The following is a 27,555-nucleotide window of genomic DNA, read 5'->3' as shown; positions in this document are numbered from 1 at the left end:
AGTTTCCTGGATCAGAGCTTCCTGCACTTATAACAGCAACCTAAGATGGATTTGATGGCTGGCTGAGCATTGTCAGCATAAACTACAGGGAAGTCTGGACATGGCTTGGAGATATACCCCTTGTGGGAATTCAGTAAGCTAGAGTGTAAAAGCTGGCAGAGACCTTTGGGCCCATCCAGTTCAGCCCCTCACGTTATAGGTGGGGCAACGCAAGTAAGGAATGCATTAAAGAAGGGAACTCTCTCCAGATCCAGAAGAAGACTACAGGTTGAATGACCTATTCTGATGGCCCAGGTGACCTTTCTCCTGATGATCTTCATATAAGCATGGTATGCTATTGGTGCACTAGAATAGTAAAGACAGTGCAATCTGGAGCCAGCCTGTGTGGGTACCAAGCGCAAGTGGGTAAACTTGGGCATGTTACTTAACCACGCTGGGCCTATCTTTGTTCTTCTGTGAAATGAAGATAATACTCATTATTTATCTCAGAGATTTGAGATAGGGATTGTAAAGGGTTGAGGTAAGTGCCTGGCGTAAGGAAGATACTTAATAAAGTTAGCTATTTTTGTTAGTATTATTAGTATTAGTATTAGTATTAGTATTAGTATTAGTATTAGTATTATTAGTATTACTACATGGCACAATTTTTCATGGTTCAGAACTTCTGTCCCTAAGCATAAGAAGAAAGTAGGTATAAAACCCTACTGTCTTGTCCATGTGGGATTGAGAGGTAAAACTTCCAGGCCCTTCCAGAGTGGGTCCATGTTAAATCTGACCTTCCTGAAGGAAGAAGCCAACTACTTTTCACCTTTTATCCCCAGGGCCTGGGACATCATAGCTACTCAACCAGTGTCTGATGAATGCATGACATTGATGTTACAGAAGAGTTTAGTCTGAGTCAAACAGCTGGGCCATACAAGGTCATCCAACCCAGTTCTTTCCATAGACTACATTTGTAGGCACAAATTCTATAAGATAACGTGGAATATCTGGACCTTTTCAAAACCTTCCCACTTAATAAAATAATTTGTGCTTATTCATACATCTAATAGATTCATTGACAAAAAATTCAGAGTTGCTATTCTAAGGAATGGAACTGTACTGTCTAAAACAGAAACCCGTACCTTGACTCTCAGGTCCACGTCTGTGAGCACCATGAAGAAGTCATTATAGGTCATTCCATACTCTTTCCTCAGCTCACCAATGAGATGCTGGTCTACCAGGTCCTCATCATCCACCACTCGCATGGGTTTTTCATTATCTTCAAGGAAATGAAATGTGAATGAATATGGGTGTGACAAGACCGAAATAAGTGGGAAGCTCTGAGTCTCCGTCCTGAGTTAATTAGAACAGCTTTCATTAGTTGCACACATTCAGCCAACATTTTGTTTGAACACAAGTTCCCCAAGTGAATAAGTAAATGTAGAAATAAATGAATAAACTCATTTTGAAAGTCAGTTCTCTACAGATAATCAAGCCCCATCTGTGCCTACCCTGATGGTAGGTAGTGAATCAGAAGGAGCAAAGTGAGAGTGAAGGCTGCTGACTCACCCCTGGAAGAAGATTGCCAACTCTATCCTGGGAATGAGTCATCACCCCATCTCACCAAGGAGCTTTTAAATTTATTTTAGTTTTTGTTTCTGTTTTTAAAGAAAAACGTTTTTGTTTTTTTCTTTTAGTTTTTGTTATTTATTTAGTTGAGTCTAAAATCTCTATCTTTTCCTCACTTTTATTACAGAATCACTTTGAGACTCAGTGAACCATGTCATTGCTATAGAGAGAAACAAGCCTATGTTCAGGCCTGCCCAACAGGTTCATTTTAGCTCCAAAAATGCAGAGCTCTCCATAATAGAATTTTTTAAGTTTATTTATTTATTTTGAGAGAGAGAGAGAGAGAGAGAGAGAGACACTATGAGCAGGGGAGGGGCAGAGAGAGGGAATCCCAAGCAGGCTCCGAGCTGTCAGTGACAAGCCAGATGAGGGGCTTGATCTCACGAACCATGAGATCGTGACCTGAACTGAAATGAGGAGTCGGACACCTTAACCCACTGAGCCACCCAGCTGCCCTCATTATACAAATTTTGTAAGTGAATACAATTTCAAGCAAAGTGTTACTAAATGTATAGAAGTTTTTAACCATTATATATATTTTTTAAATATCAAGCCCTAAAAATAAATTATTATACTTCAAAATGGTTCTTGAACATGTCACTAGGTGGATGGGAAATTTGAATATGGCAACTCTTAAGTCTGGAAATCAGTTTAACATCTCTGAGATGAAAATGCTACATCCCTCCCAGGTCACAGTGTTTCCCTCAACCCTACAAAAATTTTTATCTGCCAAATGACTCCCTGTATTTAAAAAAAAATGTGAAAAAAATAAAGTCAGCAAAGATGTGATCATAGATATATTGGTGAAAAGACTCTATCACTTACTGTCCACATTGCTACCCAGTGAATAGTACTACAGTAGAAACAGCCATAGTTTTACAGACACAGAGGTTATAGGGCTTGAGTACCACAGACCATTGCTCTTTTCCTCAAAAGGGGACGATTGCAATTTAACTATTACTTTGGTTTATTTGATTAGGATCACTGAAAGTACACAAACAAGGAACTTGATTTCCTCTAAAGCAGATCAAAATGCAAAGACAAAGAATCTGCTTTCTTCCCCCAAATTGTGACACTTTTTCACAGAGGCAGTTCAAAGGCATGGGAGCCCATAGCTTATATGAGGACCAAGTGCTCTGCAAAGTGAAAAATTATATGCTTCGTACATATAAACTACTTTTAAAAAATTTTTTAAATGTTTATGTATTACTGAAAGACAGAGAGACACAGAGCATGAACAGGGGAGGGGCCGAGAGATGGACAGACACAGAATCGGAAGCAGGCTCCAGGCTCCGAGCTGTCAGCACAGAGCCCGATGCGGGGCTCGAACTCACAAACCGCGAGATCGTGACCTGAGCCAAAGTCGGATGCTTAACCCACTGACCCACCCAGGCACCCCCATATAAACTATTTGTTATGTTTACTTATTTATTTTGAGAGAGAGAGACAGAGACAGCAGGGGAGGGGCAGACAGAGAGAGGGAGAGAGAGAATCCTAAGCGTGGGGGTGGATGCCACAAACTGTGAGATCATGACCTGAGCCAAAATCAAGAGTCAGAAGCTTAACTGACCGAGCAACCCAGGCGTCCCTAAACTGTTTTTTAAATGTACATTTTTGCTGTCATGAATTAATTACAAAGTAATTAAAAAAAATTGCCAGATTCATGTTGTTGGTTTTTGTTTACTACGTCTCATTGAGCTAAAAAAGCAAGTTGCTGAAGAAAATGCATAGTAGACATTATTCTTGCTCAAAAGGAAGTAAAAGAAAATACATCTGTACAGGAATAGACACTGGAAAATGTCCAGAAGGACATCTAGTTGGTAACAATGGTTGCCTCTAGGGAATGGAAAAGGTGAGTGGACACTTTCACTATTTACTCTAAGCATGTCTATATTATGTAAAATTTAACAAGGAGCATATTTTACAAGTAATAATAATAATAAAATAAATAATTAAAAACTGACTTAAAAATGTTTTTAATAACTAATGATTCTGAAACTTTACAAGCAAGATTTTCTCTTGAATCTAAGGATTCCTAGTTTTAATTCTCAGCATACTTTTGTTCATTCCACAAAGTATTTGTTAATACACTGGAGTGTAATAACAAAGTATTTGTTAATACACTGGAGTGTAATAACAAAGTATTTGTTAATACACTGGAGTGTAATAACAAAGTATTTGTTAATACACTGTTAATACAAATAATAAAGTATTTGTTATACACTGTTAATACACTGGAAAGCAGCCAGTGTCCTGAGCTAAGTCTATCCTGGGTGCTGGATTCAGAAATGAGTAATTTGGATAGAGTTCAAATTCCTAATTAGAATCAAAATGAGACCATTATCTCTACCTCACAGAGAAAGTTACAAAAAGCACTAAATGGCTCGGATGGAAGGAAGTTGGAGAATGTAGTAGATTTCAAAAAAATGGCCCCAGTTCTTCACCTTTCTCCATACCTACACTCTTTGTCCAGTGACTGTGGCTCCTCTTTAAAGTGATGAGTTAAACTGTCGTGCCTCTCGATTCTGAGCTCATCTATACCACATGCTCCGGCCAGTGCTAGGTGATGTTAGCAAAAGTGACATAGAGGCTAGAAATGAGCCTGTACATTTGGGATTGCTCTTGCCTCTACCGTCGCCATGAGAACAACATGCACGCTAGACTTCTGAAGAATAAGCTAAACCAAGTTACCCTGGCCTCAGCCCAGACGGGGTGATTCCAGATCGGCTGACACCAGTTGATCCCTAAAGTGTGCAAGCCCAGCCAAGATCAGCAGGACCACCCAGCCAACCAGCAGCTGACTGGACATGCATAGGCCAGCCTCACCAAGGCTTGCCCAGCCCAGCCCAGCCCAGGTGAGCTGAACCCTACAGGCTTATGACTGAATGTTTAATAATTACACACCACTGGAGTGTGTGGGTCGTCATTACACAGCCTTGTTGTGGCAACAGAGAAGTGATACGGACATTACCTAGCAGAACCCAGTCACGTTACTGAGAAACAATAATATATGGCGCATTAGATGAAACAGGGACTGAAGCAGACACTGTGGGGCACTGTCCAGATCCTGCCTTCAGAAGCAAAGCTGCTGTGAAGGTTAGCCGCTGACTCCCTCTCTGAAAATCACTGACCTTAGAAAGGAGGTGCCTTTCTGCCAAGTCACACTCTTCCTAGGGGACAGCCCACATTCAGCGGCTGATGCAGTGGGGTAGATCTAAAAAACGTCCCCGTTGCCTCCAAGTGAACTGCTACTCCGAAGGGTTCATTGCATTAAAACTCCCTCTCTGTTCTCTCGTATCCCTCCCCTCTCATAAGCATTATTCCGAAGATGACTCCCCCATTAACCGCATGTATGCAAATCTCAGTTTCAGAGCCTGCTTCCCAGAGAACAAACCCATCACAGAGCCCACAAAGGAGCAACTGGCTCAAGTTTACCCTACTAGTTAATAACAGAGTGAGGGTTAAGGCTCAGTTAATACGACCTCATTCTTATTGAGTATTCTCTCTACTTGACCAAAACATATCCCACCCAAGGACAGAGAAGACCTAGGACCAAGATTTAAGCCAACCTTCGTTCTAACTGGGATATAGCAAGAAACCGATGTCATGGCCTGTTTTCTCCTTTCAACTAAAAGATCTTCTGAAACGTTTTGACCTGACATTAAAAATAAAACATTTTACACTTCCAGACTGCAGAGTATCTACATCCCAAATGAATGTTTGTGCTGAGGTGGAAAATCACAGTGAAAGCACTGATCAACGGTGGCTCCTACAAGGGATGACAGCAGCTCTACCATAAGACAGTGTCCACCTCTGGCCCAATTCGGAGGAAGGGATGTGTGAGGCCAGCTCCCAGCTCCAGCTGCCTGCCCCTGCCCCAGATCTCCGTTACGTTCCACGTTCCGTCTCAGTCAGGGCTGGGTGAACACGAGGCTCTCCTCGGTCTGGAAATGCAGCATCAATTTGGCAGCTTGTTACATTTTTGGAACAGTTTTGCCAAAGCTCTCTAGTCCTTTGCAGGGCTTAGAAGCAAACATTCTTGAGGACGCAATCCTATAAACAGTCCGCATGGTCTTGATCCAGCTAAATGGATTCACAGATCCAAACTCATGTGGTGGGATTTGGTTATGCCACACAGCCTGTCCTTGACCTAAGATGACTTAGGAGGGACAGAAGGGAGCTTGAACTCTGTCACACCCTGGTGGGGACTGGTCCTGTAAGTGGGGCATTGGCCTGGGTTTCCATCCTTTAAGGATCTCAATTCCCAAGTTGAGGTGGTAATAGATTTCTTCATGTATTTGTTCTTCCATGTCTGACCATAGACAGCAATGACGTTGCAGAAAAATTCAGCTCCAGCAACAACTTACTAATCACCAACTGTGTGCCAGGCATTACATTTGAAGTTTCCATCTGTGACGGCTCCTTCTCTATGATATCTGTGGTATCTCCTACACCCACTCTGTCTCACCTGAGTTCAGGCATTCTGCCAATGTTCCTGGACCATGTCAGCCTCTCCCATTGCTTCAGAAGTTCTTTATCTCCTCTAACAGTTTTTCAAAGCATGATCCACTGTCTACCCTCACCTGGGTAGACAGGTGGGGCACAATCACTTAGGGCACTTGTTAAAATTACAATCCTTGGGTCCAGACCAATTTGATCAGAATTTCTAGAGGTAAGGCTCAGGAATCTGCATGTTAACAAGTTTTCTGGGTCGCTATGTTGCCATCTAAGGACAGGGAACAAGGACAGGATAAAATCCAAATCCTAGGCATAGCGGCCAAGGCCATTTCTGCCCTGGACTCAGTCTATCTTAGTGAGCTGATCACTTAACTCTTCCATACAATATGCTCCAGCTTCTATTTTCAGTTTCTAGAAATATGCCTTCTCTTCCTGGAATGCTATCCCTACCCCTGTCTACATGGGAACTCCTAATTACTTCTGCAACCTATCTTTACCTCACCTATGCACTCACAATACTTTTAGCTGCTTCTGCAATAATGCTTATCACCCTGCATTGCAACACGTTGTTTACACATCTATCTTTCCACTAGATACGAGCAGTTCATCAACAGGGACTAACCTTTGATTGTCTTCTAAATCCCTGTAGCCTGGTACGCATAGACACTAGGTACAGATTTGGTAACCATGACATCTCTCCCCTAAGAAAGATGCCACGTGAGAAAAAAGAGGGTAGTGAGGGGTAGAGTGAAGGAGGTGAGCAGTTCTGGGTCCACATAGAAAACCCATCATCAAACCCTTACACTTCCTGTATCTTGTGAGCTTATAACACAGCCAGTCTAAGTGTAATTTGAGAAAGCTCATCATATAGATTTATTTTCTAAATTTGGGTTTTCACATATGAGGTCCTATAATTGTATTAACCACATTTAAAAATTTCTATATATTATGATATTTTGACATGTTAAAAACCCTTTCTGACTAGGGAGAGACTGCCTCTCCCAAAGCTAGCCAATTCTGAGAGACAGCAAATCTGCAGCCTGCAGTAGCTCTCTGAAATGCAAACCAACCAACCCAATGCCCTGCCTCCTCTCTCTGACACGTGCACTCCAGGAAACAATATTCCTCTTCCTTAATCATCCAGGGTCAGGTACCAGGCAACTAGGGACCAGCCCTATAGCCCAAAGCCTGGTGAAATTATTCAAACTAGCCAATCAGAAACTCTGTACTTTGTCCTGCCTCACCTTTCTCTTGGGAACCCCAATAAAGACAGTGACCTAGGCTCTCCCCTCCCTGCTCTTACTGCTGCTTTCTGACCCAACCCTGGCTCCACTTGTGGGCCTAGGGGGCATGCTGCAATTTCCTCTCTGGGACCCATGAGCAATAAACTCTATTTTCCTTTGGCATTCTGATCTCTTGAGTGTCATCCACTGCGCTGCACCATTCATCACCTACCTTAATAAACCCTTTCCGAGGTAACACACAACATAGATAAAATCTATTTATATGGCATTTAAAATATAACTATCCTGGGGTGCCTGGGTGGTTCAGTAGGTTAAGCACCTGACTTCAGCTCAGGTCATGATCTCGTGCTCTGTGAGTTTGAGCCCCGCATCGGGCTCTGTGCTGACAGCTCAGAGCCTGGAGCCTGCTTTGGATTCTGTGTCTCCCTTCTCTCTCTGCTCCTCCCCGACTTATGCTCTGTCTCACTTTGTCTCTCAAAAATAAATACATGTTAAAAAAATTTTTTTTAATAATAAAATATAACTATCCTATTCAAGAAGTCAGCACAGGCCAAAGCTATGGATAAAAAGCTGAATCTTTTATTTTAGCGATATTTCTGAGATTGCTGACGATAACCCTGGCCTCCAGCTATGGGATTTACTTTCTTTTGATTGGAAACAGATTAATTTAAATGACTCTGTAGTCGATTCTCTTGCTCCTATTTTACTATATGAATGGGTCAGTTGCCTGCCTACCAACCCATTGTGAAATGAGTGTCTGGATCAGATTGATAGGGGAGACTAACCTGGCCATTCCTGATCACAAAGTTGCTGCTTTCTTGGTCTCTAGAAAGAGCAACTTGTCCTATCTATGAAGAAAGCATCCTTCCAGATTCTTTTCTGTCCTACAGATTGACTCCCCCAAACCTGGGCAGTTATTTAAAATTTATTTGAAAAATATATTTAGAAATCTTTAGTGACTTCACATGGTTTACCAAATAAAATTTGATTTCTCTGTGCTGGTATTTGAAATCCTTTAAAATCTGGTGCCAACCTCTCTTTCACTCTGTCCTACACTTAACCGTCTGCTCTCCACCAAACCTAGCTGCAAATCAGAACCACTTGAGCAACAGTTTAAAAATATAAATTCCTGGACCTTATCCCAAAGCTGGGTCAGTATCTTGGAATTGGGAAGAGAACTGGAGTCTCAATTTTCATTCTAATTTAGAAAGAGTACCTATAAATTGATATTAAGAAGAACAATCCAATAGAAAAAAAAAAGGCAAAGGACACTAAAAACAAAGTATGAATGCTCCTCAAACACATGAAAAAATGTCCAATCATACTCATAGAAAGAAAAATGCAACCCACCAACACACTATGCTAAGATCTCATTTCTCTTTACCACATTGGCTGAAAACATTCACAAGCTTGGTTGTACAGTCTTTTGGAGAGCTTTAGGGAAACAGACACTTACACATTGCTGGTGGGATTGCAGTATGATACAACTTGTGTGGAGAGAAATCTGCTGATATCTAACGAAATTAAATACATTTTCAATTTGGCCCAATAATCCTGATTCTCAGAATCTATTGTAAAGATATACCCACATAGATAGAGTAACATATGTATAAGGTGATTTACTGTGAAACTGTTTATAATAGCAAAATACTGAAAGCAATCTAAATGTCTATTAACAAGGGTACTAGTTAAACAAACTATGATAGGATCTCACAATGGCTTAATAAAGAATTAGGATGATTTTTGTATACTCATAAGGGAAGATTTCCAGGAAATATTTTTTAGGTGAAAAAAGCAAAGTCCAGAGTATTATATATACTATATTTTGTACTAAAAGTGTGGAGGAAATACAGATGTTTATATTTATTTGTAAATATAAAGAAGCACTAAATTCATAAATAAGGAATCATAAAAATACCTATGGGGCAGAGATCAACAGGGTAAAGGGGTCAGGAATGGGTGTAACATTTGTCTGTGGATACCTTTTTGTGCAGCTTTGACTTTGGAATCCAAAAATCCAATTCTCTTTAAAAAAATAAATAAAAACAAAAAGTACTTTGATAGAATCATCATCTATCAACAAATCTACTCCATTTTCAAGGCCCCTCCAATGAATCAACCCACTTTTTGAAATTTTGTGACATTAACACCTTCTCTAATGACTGCAACTGGAAGAGCTAATTCCTCCACCACATTCTCCAAGCACTTGTTTTGTATGGTTGGCTTATCAGGTGCTTTTCACCCCTTGATCATCAGGGGTTGATCTTGACACTAACACACTTGAGAGGCAAGAGGGCAGTGAAATGGGATGATGGACAAGCTGGGGGCAGGCTCCTCCGCCTCGAGGACACAGCGTGATTGATAATCAAAGACGGAATAAACAGAGAGGGACGCCAAGCCAGTGTCTGGAAGTGTGATCACTCCCCCAGCCTTGCCTCCCTGCACAAAGTGGCAGGGTCTGAAGAAGGCAGCTGCCAGGCACTGTCACTACTGACGGAAGAAAGGAGGAGTTGGGGCAGAGGGTCAAATTTTCAGGTGCTCCTGAGGAAAAGTGACACTCTACATTGTTATGGAGCCTATGAGGCTTGTCCATAAAGAACAATTCTCTTCAACAGGATCAAAGACAGAAAGAGAATATTAGGCTGAAATGGAGTCTATCATTTTCACCTATCAAAGGTATTTTAGAAATGCACCCATGAATTCTTTATTCATGGGACTATGGAATCACTTTCTTTCCTGTTGTCATGTTCCATCCATGAGCCCATCAACTTCCCCACCTCCTTTCTCATCAATTACCCTTAGAGTCTTCTTCCTTCAAAGGAGGCCATCAAAGAACTTCCTTTGCCCCATAAAAATGTCCATATGTTCTGGTCCTTAAAATCCGGTGATTGACTATCAGTGTCAAATATTTTTCAGCCCTCTATTCTGCTAAGAAAGAAATATGTTTGCTGTGCTTTCCCCTCAGTTTCTCTTTTCAGTTCTGCAACAAAGTGTCTTAGGCCAGCAACTTCTTCCCATCTGCACACTTAGTCTGTAATTCCTCCTCTTGACATAGATACAAATTTTTCTACCCAATTGATATTTTAAATACCACTAACAATTGGGAATGCTTTAATGTACCATGTCTTTCTAAACTCTCATGTATAATATTATCTTGGATGAGAAAACCAGATGGGCTTATCCTGCATTGCAATTTGCTCAGGCATGAGTGACTTTCATTAGGCTAATGACTGAAATCTTAAGGTAAATTTCCTTGAATTTGTGGGTCCATCATTTATAGTTCAAATACACTTAGCAAGATGGACCAGCTGGTGAGTACAGCCCACAGTGTAGTTGGATGTGGGTCTCTGTTTTTGAGGCCCAGTAAAAGTCTGGAAGAGGAGAGACTACTTGATTTATTTTTAAGGAAAGTAAGGCCATCTGATAGATTTCCAGCTGAAAATTGGTCAAGGCTAGAGTTTGGTTCACTGAGCCCATGATGCATGCCAATTCCTGTTTTCCCATGGCTGGCTCCCAGTCTTGGCTGAAAGTTCTACGGCCTTTCCCATAAGGGTAAGCTGGGACATAACACGAGGAGAGAAAGGCCTTCCAGGAATTAAATGAGGAACAAAATAAAAGCCCCCCCCCCCCCCCCCCAGATCAAGTCCAAACTGCCATTCAGTGAGAGGCAAACACCAATGCACAATACCTGATTTCCAATAGGGCAGGGAAAAAAACCCTCAGTGCCTCTACTGCTCATATTTAATCCAGATGTCTAAAAAACAGCAGGATTAATGCTAAAAATTTGCCAAGGCAACACCAGATGCTTATAACAGTTGGGACCACATAGAGACTGAAGTAGAACATATAATGATTTTTCCAAACTTCTCTGAAATAAGGAATGAGGTTTCTTTGTGTAAGGGTTGGTGGGCAACACATTTGACACTGGAAACACCTGGTGGAGGAGGCCTTTTATCACCAGCCAGCACCAGCTTCTGCACTAGATTGAATACCTACTTCCTTTCTAGACATCTGGGCTGTAATTAAGCTCACTGACTCTTGCTACTATTTAAAAATCCAGGAAGCTAATGGTTGAATCTCAGTTAAACACTAAATATGTGGCTTTGTAGTATTAGTCTTTTGGGCTTTGGTTTTATTACCAGGAGTAGTAATGCACCTTGTGACCTCGAAGGGCAGTCATGAGGGTTCACTGTTAACATTCTGTAATTAGCAGAAAGCAATTACAAGTCCCTTTTCATTATAGGTGCTCTAGTCCCTGTGACAGTTCGTTGATTTCCAGACGCCTGCCAGAAAAAATGGTGGTAATGATGACCACACCATAGTACTTATTATATGGCACGTATTTATACACATTATCTTACTAAATCCTCACCATAGCCTGTGAAAGAGATATAATTATTTTCAAGGCTGAGGCTTAGGAAGTAACTTGCCCAAAGTCACACAAGAAATAAGTTGGGACTGTTGGTTTGAACTGGTCTGTTTGACTCTAGACCTTCTGTCGTATCTTCTGTTTGTATGTATGAGTATTGTTGTTTTGGTAAAGGACCTTGTTGTTGTTTTCTCTCCCAAACACACACCGCACAGGGATTAATGTCCACAAACCAATCACCAATCCACAATGATTTATGATGGGACATTGGAAAGGATGGAATTTATTTTCCTTTGGAGCTATCTCAGTGGAAGGTGAGTTAATAAAAAGAGAGAAGGCATAACTGAAATTCCATATCTGAATAAATTCTAGAGACCTGCTATACAATATTGTGCCTCTAGTTAAAAACACTATACTGTGCACTTAGAAATTAGTTAGTTATGTTGTGTTTTAACCACAATTTAAAAAATTTGATTTAGAAGCCAGACAATATTCAAACCAAATGACATTCTCATGACATAATTATGACTACTATGTGTTCTGTTACATCAAGATCACATGACAGAAAAATCTGTGAGCTAATGTGTTATATATATTGAAGCTAACTGTTAACTAATGGGGAAAATATGTTTTATATTCTTTCAGAGGAAATATATTTTATGAAAAATAGGCAGGATATGCACATGGTAAAATATGAAGGACTTTCATTATAGTTAAAATAAAAACTTTGAGAAGTCGAGAATACATGAAGGGTAAAAGTTTTTTTTTTTTTTTTTTTAAAGATAAAGCCCCAGAGATGTAATAATTATAAAAGAAACTGGGTGGGTCTGATCTGGGGCTTCTGACTTTGTGGCTGAACTACTCACAGTAAGTCTTGCGACATTCCCATGAGAATTGCAAGAAGTTAGACAGCTGCCCAGCGCTGAGCTGTGCACCTCCTGAGCCTCACATGCACCATTAATATGAAAAATTGTGAAAACTCTACATTCAGCCAAATTCTTCTGCTCTCCAAAAGGACTTGGGTGCAGTTCAGTCCACACTTTCAGTGACTTTTCATTTAGCTGAACAGAGTCTCTCAGCCCTCCCCAGTCTTGCCAGAGTCAAGTGCTTCCAAGGGCCTGGCAGGTCCCCATCTGTGAGTGAGTCACCTGCAGCATGAAGGCAGCAGGAAGATCAGATGGTATTAGTCACAGGCAAGAAGACTCCAGATCCAGAAGAAACTGTCTACATACTTTTCTGGCTGTCCCACCACTGTATTACCTCTCACATTTTTCTCTACCTTATTGATCTGCAAACCATGGAATTCTTGCATATTTTTTTTTTTCATTTTAAAGTACCAAAAACCTACACCAGAACCATGTGGAACAGTTAACATAAGTAGGTAGGTAAGCCGACCTTTGTTACGACAAGGAAAGAGCCCTCTGAATACCTGAATTTTCCTCTTAATTTCCCACTGACCTCTCCCATAAAGTTTGTCCCACCTTACGTATGAGAAAAACAATAATGTAATTAAAATGTTTAAGAGAACCTAGCTGGAAGTGGTCGATTTTCATGGTGCTGTTGTTGACAGGGCCAAAGATGGTGATCACGGAGATTTTCCTGGTGGCCATCTTGCAGAAGCTTTCCAGATACTCATCTCGCTGTTGCACATACATGTTGTTCTCAACCTTAGGAGCGGTGATCAGCTAAAGGCAGGCGGAGGCAAGCAAATATTAATTCACAGTGATGGTTGTACACAGAGGCAAAATCCAAAGGGAACATTTGGAATAGAGGGCTGGCAGTGACTGGCACTAAAGTCAACTAAAGTGCTCTACTGGACACTTAGCATAGTTAGGGCCAAAACAGGCCATTCGGAAAGGCCCTCTTTATTTCAATGGTTCCAGACACAGAGTTTTCTATTCCCACCAGTTATCTTTATCACCAGTCTCCATGTGCCTTAGTTTTCTCATCTGTGAACTCTGCATAGGAATACTTGTTTTGCAAGGCTGTTACGAGCATTACATGAATGCTTGACATGTCATGATTGTTCAATAAATGCTATCTCCTTTCCTTCCTTTTGGTCTTCATAATCCTAATTGGCAGCTCACACATTTGTAAGTTCAGCGGTTTTTACTCTTTTGTGTCATGTCCCATAGGGTTGAGAGAGCTCCATAACCAGGCCTGGGGCACTACGGAACATTCAATGACTCAGTATCTTTAGTAGGCAACTTGCAGAAAGTTTTTAGGATGGCCTTTTCGCCTATGTTTTGTCACACTGGGCCTATACAGAGCTTGTGGCAGACTTCTTTGACATTCGAATCCCCCAACAGGATGGATTTTTACTGTTTCATTTCAGCCTTCTTTCTAATTCAGACCTGGTATTTTTCACCTAACTCCTTGTGTCTTTCAAGCTCACTTTGAACCCCTGAGTTCTGGGGAAAAAAGAGGAAAAATAGAGCAAAAGAAAGAGATGCTGTAGTCACTGGAGCCATCTGGGACAACATATTTTGTAATTTTGTAGAAAAAGAGAATATCCTTATTTTTAGGGCTCCTGTTGAATGCTCTAAGAATGTCTCAATGCTCCTATCTAAGTGGATATAAAAGCTTTTCTCCTTCCTTGATTATTTTTGTAGCCTTTTTCTGAGCCTTCTCCAATTCTACCACATTTTTCATGAGCAGAAACCAGAACTGTATACCTCACTCCACAAGTGAGTGGGCATGGTGGTGTTCACCCTGCCCACTGATGTGAAATTTCATTCTGAGGATGATCAGGTCTTTGTTGAGCTCTTTGACCCCACATACCTCACTAGGCTAGTGTCTGCAGTGAAGGCTGTCTATTGATCTTTTGCTAACTCATCACTTACCTTAGAAACCAGCCTCTATACACATTTCTCGAACTTGACCACATTCAAATTTATCAGCCACTTTTCTTTTTTTCTTTTTCTTTCTTTTTTTTTTTTTTTTTTTGGTATTTCCTTTCCCTTCTTTTTCTTTTTTTTCAATATATGAAATTTATTGTCAAATTGGTTTCCATACAACACCCAGTGCTCATCCCAAAAGGTGCCCTCCTCAATACCCATCACCCACCCTCTCCTCCCTCCCACCTCCCATCAACCCTCAGTTTCTTCTCAGTTTTTAAGAGTCTCTTATGCTTTTATCAGCCACTTTGCTACTTGCCCATCTAAACTTACAAAATATTTCTGAAGTTTGTGACTATTAGCTTGGCATTTTTCAGAAAGGAAGTCACCATGTTGCTAAACCTCTTCCTCACACTTTATCAAAATGGTTACTAAATCTGCTCCCAGCTTGGTATTGGTATTTATCTTTCTCTGTCACAGATGTGTTAATTGTTGCCTGTAGGCTTTCCCTTTTAAAGATTTCCTGTGCCTGCCAAATTCTATCACTCGTGGATATCAAAATGTGTTCAATAACACTTTTGAGTGGAACATTAACAAAGATTTTTCTGAGATGAAATTTTTTTCCCCTCAGGTTGTTATTTACTTTAAGTAGTCATGATTTTGTTTATTTTTGATTTCATGTTTATATGCCTGTTCAGACGGACAGGGTTGGGTAGAAAATGCTTATTTTAGAAATGTAATTTCCCAAGAGGAAAAATAGTATTTCCCCAAATGTATTCCTTGATTCATACTCAGCTTTAAAAAAGATTTAAAGTGGCTATAAAAAATACACGGTGATGATATTTTTGCTTTGTTTGTTAGTTTTTAATTAGCTTTATGATATTTGAAAGCATTTCTTCAGCTTTGGTGGTGGCCCAAATCTTGGAGTTTTATTTTCAGTTGGTATGTTTTAGGTTTTTCTTTCTGGCCATTCTTTGCTCACAAACACACTATTTTAAAATAAATGAATGTTTACGTGAAAACACAAAACCGTCAAAAACAAGGATAAGTTCTACTGGTAATGATCTTGAATTCCTTTTTCTATATTTAGAATATATTTACAGGAGTGCCCATGTGCTAGATGACTGATAGTTACCTGCCACTGTAACTTCAAATCCATACATTTCATTCTTGACATATTTTGCCATGAACTATTACAGTCTATGATATGACATGACATGACAGGATTTCCAGATTACTCAAAACTACTTCTGGTCTGTTTGTCCTTCTTGTGCATAACTGGGGTTTGCAGACAGTATAGAATCTCATACAGAACCTCATCCTCCCCTGCCTGGCAGCTTTTCTAGGTACCTCTGAACACCGTAGCCTGAAGCCATTGGATACCCAGTGGGAATCCAACAGAAGTAAATAAAGAGCCCTGATGTTTATTTGCATCTCGGGACCTATGCCCAGGGATGCCTTAACCCACCAGTGAGGTGACATTTATTTTGCATGACTCATTTCCTCCCTCCCTCAGCAACCTGGCCCCAGGCTCTCTCTTGCTAACCTTTCCTCTTATTCCTCCCTTACATGACCTCTTCACTCTTCAGCCAGACTGCTCTCAATGGTGAAATGAAAGGAATCTGGGCAGAGTGGCACAGAGAAAGGGTGTCTGCAGCCAAAGCGGGAGGGCCTGCATTTTCTCCTAGTTCAACCGTTGGCTACCTTGCAGCCTCAACAAGACCACTTAAACCTTATGAACCTTAGCTTTTGCATCTTTATAACAGAACAACTCTGCCACTCATCAAGTAGTGAAAATCAAGAAAAAAATTATATCTATCTGTCTATCTATCTATCTATCTATCATCTATCTACAGGCTGTGTGCACACAAACACCATAGGTGTATGTTGCCTCTGAAGAGTTCACTCTCATTCCTTCCTCTGCCTTGGCCCCTATCACTCTTTCCACCCAGAAAGCTCTCCCCTCCCCTCCCCCTTATCCACATCAAATGTAGTCTTCAAATGCAAGATCCTTCTTAATGCCTTTACTGGCCCACAATGGTCACTTTCTTCTTTTAATTGCTCTTCAGATGCAGGCCCACATTTCTCAGGTCCCACAGATCACTCCAGCCAGAGGAGAGGAAGTGGTCCCGTGCTGAGGAATGTCTAGATGCAGCCTGCAAACCAGCTGATAAAGACACTCCTCCCCGCCCCCCACCCATTTAATCTGCTCCTCAAGTTTGCATCAGAGGAGGCTGATCATGTGAACATATTTCGGCGACTCTTTCTCTGTATACTGACACCTCCAGCCCATTCACTGTTCAGTTCGGCAGTATTTCCAACGGTATTTAAAATGGTAACCGTGTCCAGTCCCCTCTTCCTAAAAAGAGCATCCTAGAACTTTTTGGTAAACATTATTGTCTGACACTTGCCCTCTTTCCAGTTTGGTGGTGATAAATCAGGGCATGTGTCGTGAATAGAGAATTGTGTTGTGTTCTTTTTTACATTTCTGTTTCCAACTGGTGTGTTGGCACAAGGAGCCTCAGAATGTCATGAAGCCAGTTTGCATAAGTAAAGGGAGCAAACAGGAATGGGAGGATGCCAGAGGGAAGATATTTTAAGTCTCAGCTTCTTCTAAGTGCTGCGTTAGGATCAAAACACTAGATTTTTACAGGATTCTGAAAAATGACATTCAAGCTAGTCGTCTCAGTAAAGCAGAGCTTTGTATCCCTTTCTAAAATTAAACCAAATAAGTGGCTTGTTGTCCCAATACCCAGATTTCTGAGGTAAGGCTAAAAGTGTGAACCCAGTTGCATTAGAAGAGATTCAGTCTCCAAAGAGTACTTAAACTTGATCTTGAGTCTATGCAGTCCCACATTATGAGGCCTCTTGCTAATTGACAAGTAGGGACATCTCGGGGAACAAAGCGGTGGCTTTACAGCTTGGCTCCACATAGTTCCAATGTTTTCGTGATAAAAGGCTTAACTGTGTTCTTACGTTGTCAATCCCAAACTGACACCAACCGGTCTGAGGGATTAGGTTAACAGGGATTCAGTCTATTGTTCTCCACGGACTGAGGGCCAGGAAAGCCAGAGAGCTGAGGTGCAGAGAATTACCTGGGTATTAAAGGCGGAAACTCTACATTGTTGCTTAGCAGAAAAATGTTGACAATTGATATACCTGGCCATTTACCTGAGTAATTTAAGGTTGAAAGTGAATTTTAAAACATCTGTATTGATTAACGGGATGAATCCTTAGTTTCCCCCTCACTTTACTGCTTATGCCCACTAGAAGCTCACACCCATAGGAAGGCAGAATAGAGGGAGAGGCTGGAATGTGAGCTTTAAAATCAAACAGGCCCGGGTGCCTGGGTTTTCAGTCAGTTAAGCATCCAACTTTGGCTCAGGTCACAATCTCACAGTTGGTGGGTTTGAGCCCCGCAACCAGCTCTGTGCTGACAGTGCGGAGCCTGCTTGATTTTCTTTCTCCCTCTCTCTCTCTCTCTGCCCCTCCCTGACTCATGTTTTCTTCTCTCTCTCTCAAAATAAATAAATAAACTTAAGAAAAATCAAACAGACCCGAGTTCTAACTCTGACTCTGCCACATATTAGCCGCACACCTTGGGAAACTTCTCAACCTCTCTGAGCTTCTTTCCTTGGCTGTACGGTAGAGTTAATCAGTCCTTCCTCATGGGGTTGTTGTGAAAATTAAACCACACAGTTTTGGTGAAGCACCTTACGGTGCCAAAGGATGTGCCCTTTTCTGTTCACAGGCTGACAGGCAGGGGCTTGGAAGGACTGACCTCTGGCCTCAGAGTAGGAAACCTGTTTCTACTTGCAGCTCTTTGAAGGTCCCTGCTATGATGTTCACTCATACCATGCAGCCACTGTTTCTCTAAAAACTTGGATAAGGAGTGATTACATGATGTTTTCACATCTAAAGAATGATATAAATAAGTGTAAAAGCACTAGGGCTTTATGATAAATTGTACTTGGGCGCCAGGTTACGGAAACACTGGAAAGATGAGCTCAAAGTCCTGCGTGATTTCTGGGAATGACACTTTATTTCAGTCCGAGCACACTGGGTTAGGTTGAGGCCGGTTGGAGGTATATGTTGTCAGCCGTCTTTAACAACTCAGAGCGTGCTGAACCTTAGTGAATATTAATTGAATCACAGAACCTCCTGAGTAACATCGGCGTGTCGAATGGGAAAAATGAGTAGAAAAAGACAAATGGCACCAACAAGCTCTTTCACCCAGAAACACCAGTCTCCTCTCTGCCTGGTGACATGGAATTTCTTTTCTCTCCATCTTTTGCTATTTTGTCACGTTTATTTCATCTTGTCTTTTCTAACCCATTCCTATTTTATTTTATTTTATTTTTATTTTTTTAAAATTATTGTTTTGTGTTTATGTTTTATTGGATAATCATGCAATGTTTTCCAGTACAAAATTGATACGTATTGTCACTGATGGCCGGCAATAGCTCAAAACTAAAGAAGCATCAATCAACCTACTAATATGGCACTGTTTTGCAGGAAAAAAAAAATGAGTTTATGAAAAAATCATTTATTTAATAGTAGAGTTGTATCAACAGTACCAAATCATTACCCTGACTGCCAAGGGAAAAGTGTTCCCATGCATTTTGGTACTAAGAGAAAACACAACATATTTATTGATGGCATTGATAATACACACAAAAAATCAGTTCCAGTTATTTCATGTGATCTACCACATTGCATGATCAAGGATATATTTATTTTTTTATTTTTATTTAAAAAAAAATTTTTTTTTAACCTTTATTTATTTTTGAGACAGAGAGAGACAGAGCATGAATGAGGAAGGGTCAGAGAGAGGGAGATACAGAATCTGAAACAGGCTCCAGGCTCCGAGCTGTCAGCACAGAGCCCGATGCGGGGCTCGAACTCACGGACCGCGAGATCATGACCTGAGCCAAAGTCGGGCGCTTAACCAACTGAGCCACCCAGGCGCCCCTCAAGGATATATTTAATATTTTGTGTAGTGAGAACCTATAGTTTCCCAGATAAAAATCATTTGGTTTCACATTGAGGATAAAAATTCAGTTGTTTAAAGCATTAACTCTGATAGGAACAATTTGAGAACTAAAAACTTGACTCATTCTTCTTTTTTTTAGACTATACATTGGTGATGCATTATTAGGTGCATTTTTAAAAAAAGATCTAAATGTACAGAATAGTCTTTTCACTGTTTACACATAAATAAAGATTGATTCAAGACTAACCCATTCCTATTTTAGATATTAGCTCTTCAGAACACACATTTCTGATAGGATCATCAGCTGGGCACATGTGGGATGGCAAGATTGAACTGCCTCCTCTTGCTACGTTCTTTCTAATAACAAACCTGGTTCCGTTCACCAGCCCCAAAGAGCAACACTGCCGTGAGCAATCCCAGCTGGTTTCTGTTTTGCCTCACATGACATCAGCAGAAACTGTCGCTTGATTTTCATTTGCTAGAAATTTATGATCAGGGATACTGTTTAAAGCAGAAAATAGCCAGCTGGACTTTCAAATCCCTGACTAAGGGAGTAGAGAGAAAGGGGGAGAAATGAAAGGCATGACTAATGTCAGGGATAGAGTATGAAAACCTCTTTCTTTTGACTCAGAAACCAGGGGCAATGGCAGTATTTGCCAGCCGGGTGCACAATTACAATCCTGACATTTTACCCAGGATTATTTCTCCCCTGCTTGAACCCTGCCCACGAGGAACACTTTGCCTGCCCTGTTGGCTAAATGGCCAGGGTTGGGTGATGTACTTTCACAGGCTGGACTAAGTGCTGTGTACTCAGGAGGAGCACACTACCAATGCTTGCCCACACCCCAAAGACAGCAGTTGACTCCCTTGGGTTCTCTAATAAACATTTAAGTACCAGGTAAATTCTGCTCTGAAATAGTGATTCTTTGGTTCTGACTAAAATATTCTCACTTAAATTTATGTCCTCTGAAAATAACCAAGTAGCTGTTAAAGTACTCTAGCAGACAGCATATCCTCTACTAACTAATTTATATACTTTAAGGCTCAGTTAAAAATGAGTAAAATATACCAAAAAACAAAACACATAACAACACACATACACACACCACACAAACCTGTACAATCAATGAAAACTTACGTTTTGTTCTAATACATAGGTACACTATTGTGGAACAGCTAAGACAATTTTGGGACATGTCTCGCCCATGATAAACACCACCAGGGACTCTGCTCAAATGCATATTTCAGCTTTTTTGAAACCACTAAAGATGAATGGACACCAGAGTCCCGCTGCTCAGATTCTTAATCCATTAATGACCAATTAATCCATCATTAGTCTGGAAAAACTAAAAGCCCCTTTGAGAGATGCCTTGAGAGAAGAGTGCCTGTCTCCTTTGGTGGGGATAATGCAAGGTGCAGAGTCACCTTGTGCCTTCGGTAGGACAGATGCTGTCCTCCGTGGCATGAGAGGTCTCCTTCCCACCCATGTATCTGAAAAAACTCATCCCTGACCCACATTGCCCAACATTAATTTCTGATCCTTTTCTCTGAAGTGATTGTATGGTACCTTCTCCTCCTTGACAGCCTGGAGTAAAATGACAGTATTAAGAAGGGGTAGAAATCTTGGAAGGGCCCTAAAAGAAGGGGCAAGGAGACATGGAGAGGGGAAAGAGCCATTCTCACATGGCTGATGACAACTGCCCTTACATTTAGGATGGGATTCATTTCTGTCCAAAGGCTTCCTTGGATTTGACTAGATTCTTTTATCATTCTTTGGATGGAGGCAAGTAATGGCCAAAAGAGAGAGCTCCTGAGATGGACCTACGGCTTGCTCAAAATCAGTGGCTTCAGAAACACCCACAAAGTAGGAGAAAGAGCTGCTTGTCTCCTTACACACACACACACACACACACACACACACACACACACACACTCATTTGACAGGGGCTCAGGAGAAACTGACATCTGTCTCTAGGGTATTGGAAATTGGAACAATCAACCCAGTTCCTCACACTCTACCTTTTTGGCCTCTTACTGGAAGCTGGGCAGTGACGAGGGAGGCAATCTTTAAGGGGAGAAGACTTCAGCTGGTTTTAAAGTATTTGTGAGGGTCACACCAACAAGGACCCTCCCCCACTCCCAGTCACACTCACTCTCCACCCAGGCTGCCTTACTTTCCTTTTTGAGGCTTCCATGTGTTGATACAGACCTAATTAGGGAGAAAAGGAAAAACTTTACCAATTCCCCACAGACATGCGTCTAGTTCCTAAGCTCATGAAGAGATAGTCCTTTTCCTAAGTTGTCACCAGAGTCAAAGCATGCCATTTTAGGAACTATACGCAGAACTATCCCTTGGGAGAGAGCTAAGGGTGGGGGATGGGCAATGACAGGTTTGGAAGAAGCTGAGCATAGGTGCCTCCCCAGGCACAAGGTCTGAGGTCCTCTGGCCATTGAGTCTGGACCTTAGGGCCAGGAATCTGTGTGGACAGAGGTTCACAGAGCACCAGCCTGGCTGCCCTCTCTTGGGACACCTCCTGATCTTCTCCACACGGCCTGGGTTCAGCCACAGCCCGCCGTCTAGCAACATGATTTTAGAAAAATAACAAAGCAAACATTAACGTGCCCTGCTTCGGCCCACAGAACACTGCTGGGGAGATTACTTACAAGAAGTCGTCGTTTGCCTTCAAAGGACCCCAGCAGATCGGTCACGGACTTCCTGGGACTCTGAGCGAAGTGTTTTGTGGTGGGTTTCAGGTAGCCATCCTGCTCTGTTTTCCCTACTTTTTTCTTCTTGCTCTTCTCTTTCTCCTGCCGGCTCTTTTTCTCAGCCTTATCCTTCTTCACTTGCTTTTCACTCTTGAGTAACTTGTCTGTTTTCTCGTTTTTCACCTTTTTTTTCTTCTCCTTCTCAGGTTTCTCCAGCTTTTCGTGCTTTTTGGATTCCTTTGCTTTCTGGGGGGGAATATTCCCCACCTGCAACTCGTCCTCCAGCTGAGAGGCAGTTGGCCTGCTGAGGTCATATTTACTCTCATACTCATTGCTAAGGATTTTGTCCTGGACTTTCTTTTTAGGAGGTTTCCCCTTCGCTGGCTTGTGAGGACCTGGCACCACGTTTGGGTCCCGGTGGCCGTGCTCCCGCCGGTCGGTGCGGTTGTCCCGGAGACGGCCCGCGCCCGCCCGCGTGCTGTGCTCCGAGGCGGTGGTGGGAGGGGCAGCCGTGAAGCTCTCCAAGCTGGTGGCCTTGCTGGGCCTCCTGGTGGCCTGCAGCCTCTCCCTGTGCTGCTCCTTCCTGGGCTGGGGGTAGAGATTCTCCGAGGCCCCGGGCTCCCTGGCCGTGGCCACCTCAGCAGTTGCTGGGGGCCGGTGGGTGTCCGAGGAGGGGTGCGCCCTGGGGGTCCAGGGCCTCTGGGTGGTGGGAAAGGCCGTGGTGGTTGTCGGTCTTGCAGCCGCGGTGACCACCCGAGAGGTGGCCCGGGTCACTGTTGGCACTGCAGCAGGAGACAGGGTGGTGGTGGCCCTTGGGGTTGGAGGAGCGGGGGGAGCAGCGGCCGTGGTGGTGGCCGGCTTCCTGAGCACCTTCCCCCGAGTCTCTCTGGTCGGCGGGACTTGTGCTCGCCTCTGGTCTTCTTTTCTCTTCTCACCGCTCAGTCCTGGCCTTCCGGCTCCTCCACCATGGTTCCCCTCCTCCACCACCTGGCCCTCTACCCCAGACGCCTTACATTTTTGGACAAAACCCTTCTGCCTGATTTTCTCTATCCGGCGGATGGGGCCCTGGTCAATGATCTCATACAGGGCCTCCAGCCTGACCGGATACGGGTAGCGCTCCTCCACCTGCAGCGTCTTCTTCAACAGCACCATGCCGAACTTGCCCTTCTCCAGCTTCAAGAAGCTCATGAGCTTTGGGACGAGGTTGGGGTCCAGGGGCTGCTCCAGGACGCGGCCCTCGCTGGTGATCCTGCGCACCTTGCCTCCTTCCTCGCCGGCCTGGTGGAACAGCACGATCTGCTGGATGTGCCTCTCGGCCAGCTCGCAGTACACATCGTCCTTCAGGAGACTCATCATCAGGCGGTAGTAGCCTTCCGAGGCGTGCGGCGCCGAGATGACCCACACCCTGTTCTTCCCTGCGAAGCTGGCGAGGATGTTGGGAGAGCTGGACCCAGAGGGGAAGCGCAACACTCTGGAACGGGCTGAGGACCCCTCATCTCGGATCATGTCACGCGGAGAGCTCGGGGCTCCTGGTCTCTGCTTCGGTCTCGCCGGGGCTCCACTGCCGCGCGGCCGGGCTGGCGGGGCTGTTGCGGGGGCCACCCTCAACACGGGCACACTCCTCCTTCTTTGGAGAGGCGGAAGCTTTGGTTCTTCCACAGTGGTTCTCTCAAGTCCCTGAGCCTTCCCTGTGTGCCTCAGAAGCCGAGCTGGCCTTCTGTGGACGGGGGAGACCAGGGGCACCTTCCGCCCTCCGTGGCTCCCTCTATGCATGGCATGGAGGTGGGGTTCTGATCCGCACACCAGCCACATTGCCAGCAGCATGGTAACACTGAGTCCCATTCTCCATGTCATTGTGCAATCCACTTTGAAAGGCAGCGGGGTCAAAAGACAGAGAGGGGGGAGGGGGAGTGAAAAAAAAAAGAAAGAAAAGAAAATCATTTAATTGCAAACAGAACTGGGCATTTTTCTCTTTCTCTATCTTGGCCAAGGGGTGGGGGAAGGGATGGTGAGAGAAGAAGGGAGGAGGTCAGGGAATGGAAAATAGGATGAGATCCTGTTGCTTTTAAACCCCTGCAATTTGTTAGTGCTTAACAGAGACAGTTCCATTAAGCAGGAAACCCAGCTCAGTTCCCCATTCAGCCTGCGTGCACCGTTTTCTCGGGCTCTCTGATGCTCCAGAGAAAAGGCACACTGAGCACGTTAATGATGACAACATTCCTATTTCATTTCTTCAAATAAGCAACAAAGAAACAAACAAACACACTAAAGACAGGAAAGATTACACACTTACATGGTGGCTCATGGAGATGGAATGCAGAGGGTTTAAAAGGCAATCTGAAGTGTGGTCCCAGGACAGTTTTCTAGATGAAATACTTTTCCTCCCAAGCCTCTTTCTCCTTTGCAGGCTGAGCGGTACAAAGGGGGGTGTGCTGCAACTCCAGCTCCCAAAGGCGCCACCGACCCACAGCCTGTCCTGACCTGAGGGCTGAGCTGCTTTCTTCTTTCCTCTGGCTGTCTTTTCACCTTCTTGACAAGTAGGATGAGGTGAAAGGAGCTGTCCTTGTAAGTCTTTGCTTCTCCATTTGTCTGTAGTTTCTGCTCGGTCTTGTGTGTCTGTGTGTGCCAGTCCCCTGTGCCGACAACACAGGGCGCCCCTGGAAGTGGAGTCCCAGCTAGTCCTGAATCTTGCTCTTTCTCTCTTTAGAGTTCCAGGATCCTTCTTATCACCCTTTCCCCCACAGTCTGACTTAGTCCCTTTGTTTCCAAGCGTAAAAGCACTGGGATTAATATGTTTTCCAGGCTGAGGGAAAACACAGGAATGTGATGTTGAAAAAGACTTTTTTCTTTTCCTGCGCTTCTCTCCTCCCTTTATTTCTCCCCACCTTTTTTTTTTTTTCCTCCTCTTTTCCTTCTCCTTTTTCTTCTTCCTCTTGCCTGGACTCGGTCCCAGAAATGCCAGGACAACCTCAGTTTTGATCCAAACCAAACTCAAACAACAGCAGCCGCTGGAAATCAAGGAAACTTCACTAAGAATTTAACAAATCAGCAAAACACCACCTCCTTCTCACTTCAGCACGTTGAGAGTCCGTTGAGAGTGGACTCTCGGTGGGGAAGGGGAGGGCTACTCTTTGGGGTGGGGGAGAGTTTTGAAACACTACCCATCATCATAAATCACTTTAGAATAGGATGGCTGAGGACTTAACCCCTTCCTTGCCAGGAAGGATAGTTTCCCTTCCTGTCTGTACTCACATTGTACTTTGGAAAGGGAAAATTCTCAGATTTCTGCATCTGGCTGCTTGGCTTTCCTAGAGACAGATACTCGTTTGGCTCAGGGTGCTTGGCTGCACATCCACAGACAGTATATATATTTATAGTTCCATGTGTATATTTTTATCTCTTTCTCCCTGTTTCATGTGTTTAGTTTGAGGTTGGAAAAGCCCGTGGAAAACATGACTGGGTTGTTTTTATTTTATGCTAATTGGGGATCATATTACTGAGTTCTTGTTCCTAGTTTTCTCTTTGGCATGGAAGGAAGCTGGTAAAAGGTTAGAAATGCAAGCAATGGCTGCTGTTCTCCTGAGACTGTGATTGGTCATTACATCAGGAGAAGGGCATTATGATCTCTAGTTCTGGGCTCTGGCTAGAGACGCTAGGCTAAGAGAGAGCTTCCTCAGAGAACATGATCGTGTGTCTGGGGGTGTGGGGGGGTGTAGTGCAGTATTGTGCTCCCAGAGGCTTCTGCTGTCTGGAGGGTTTTAGGCAATCCTTAGAAGTTGTCATATCAGGTTCCAAAGGAGAGACTGAGACAGCTCTGTGCATCCACCTCCTGGACCTGCCAGGGGGATTTAGCTCTTGGTGGTGAGAGAAGGCGCCTCGGGGTATACAGATATTTAGCCCGGTCTCTGAAAGAGCACCATTCAATCGGGATTAACGGCCATAGACAGTGGTGAACCAGGATTCTCAGAAGCCTCCTTCAAGCTAGGTCGTGTTAATGGTTACCCTCACTGGTTCCTAATTGCCACCCCCTTGATCAGTCCCATCTCCGACTGGTCACATTTACCTTTCCTTCACACAGACTCCCAGCACTGAATTAAAGACCTGTAGGGGATTGAATGTAGGGTTCTCAGCCCACAGCTTCAAGACCAAGGTGTGCCAAGAGGGAAGGCTCTCCTGTGAAGCCCTTTCTGACACTTGTGAGTACAGTAACAAAGGTGAACTTCAGACAGAGACTCTGTATCTACTGCGGTTGGGGAAGACTCCCCCTTTCATGGGATTCACCTGTTAAGTTGATCAAATAAATGCCTCTGCTAAGTTGGAAGTCCTAGATGTTATTTTCTTTCTCACATCATAATGTGTTCCACATCTATCCCTTACTGAGCTTTCTTCTTTCCTTCTCTTTTACTTTTGTCTTTTCCCTACTAATAACGCTACCATTTATTGTGCATTTTCACATGCATCCCTGGGCCTGGTGCTTTTGTATCTTCCTTTATCTAACCCTCATAGCATCCCTACAAGGTAGGGGGGATGACCCCCATTTTACAGATGAACAAATTGAAGCTTAGTAAGTTTAAATAAATTTCTCAACATCGCACGAATGGTAAGTGGTAGCTCTGAAATTTGAACCCAGATTTAGAACTATCTACCCAGCATTATGCTATCCTGTCTCCCTCTTTCATTTTCTCCCCATGCTTTCTCTTTTTTCCTCTTCCTTCCTTTTTGTGTTTCTCATATTCAGAGAGAAGTATTATTTGTTTTCTCAGCCAGAGTACTTATAATTTTAGAGTGCTGCTTTCTGGAATAACTAACAGTACTTCTTGACTTTCTTAAGAGGTTCTCAAAGTCTTTTATCCTCTTTCTTAAACATCCCATGCCTTTAAGCAACCTCCTAACGATGTGTACCACATTTGCCCCCTGTGCACTGGTAAAGTTGAAATACAGTCAGTTTTGCCATGGGGAATTGACCCAGAGGGGAAGCCAGCCCAACCCTGAGCTGTGTGTGTCTTCGTGGGGCTTTCTTCCCTTCTGTGAGCTCCACTAGATGGCGCGCAAACCACGTAGGCGGAGGAGGACCGACTCAGTGCCTCCCCAGAGCTATCTGCCCCCCACCTTCCCGCACACACGCACTGCCAGAGTGGGGCTTCTCCTGCCTGTTAGGAATTTTTCAACCTCAATACCTAAAGCCTTCCCTGAGACCTTAAGAGTCCAGGGAGCACATACTTAATAAAAGCAATTAGGAAACAAGTGAGAATCCACAGCTTTCTGGAGAATCGTGTACTGATACATGGTTTGCAAAGATTCTCAATTTCTAGTCCAAGATTTAAGAGCTCTGTATTA

At 43.2% G+C, this 27,555-nt stretch overlaps 1 protein-coding gene across 1 annotated transcript in view; it reads right to left on the bottom strand.

Annotated features, from left to right (window-relative positions):
* The window catches only part of CCDC80 (coiled-coil domain containing 80), a 35,902-nt gene extending 11,276 nt beyond the window's left edge, over nucleotides 1–24,626 (bottom strand). The window contains exons 1-4 of the mRNA XM_058731416.1: nucleotides 24,512–24,626; nucleotides 22,177–24,083; nucleotides 13,211–13,367; nucleotides 1,125–1,261 (exon numbers count right to left, since the gene is read on the bottom strand). Coding sequence (XP_058587399.1) covers nucleotides 1,125–1,261; nucleotides 13,211–13,367; nucleotides 22,177–24,072 — 2,190 coding nt within the window. The 5' untranslated portion in view covers nucleotides 24,073–24,083; nucleotides 24,512–24,626. The remainder of the gene's footprint in view (nucleotides 1–1,124; nucleotides 1,262–13,210; nucleotides 13,368–22,176; nucleotides 24,084–24,511) is intronic.
* Nucleotides 24,627–27,555: the final 2,929 nt, after the last annotated feature.

The sequence above is a fragment of the Neofelis nebulosa genome, chromosome 5, assembly GCF_028018385.1.
Source record: "Neofelis nebulosa isolate mNeoNeb1 chromosome 5, mNeoNeb1.pri, whole genome shotgun sequence".
Classification (NCBI taxonomy): domain Eukaryota; kingdom Metazoa; phylum Chordata; class Mammalia; order Carnivora; family Felidae; genus Neofelis; species Neofelis nebulosa.
The sequence above is the reverse complement of the archived record's forward strand: the minus strand, read 5'-3'. Positions and strand labels throughout refer to the sequence as shown.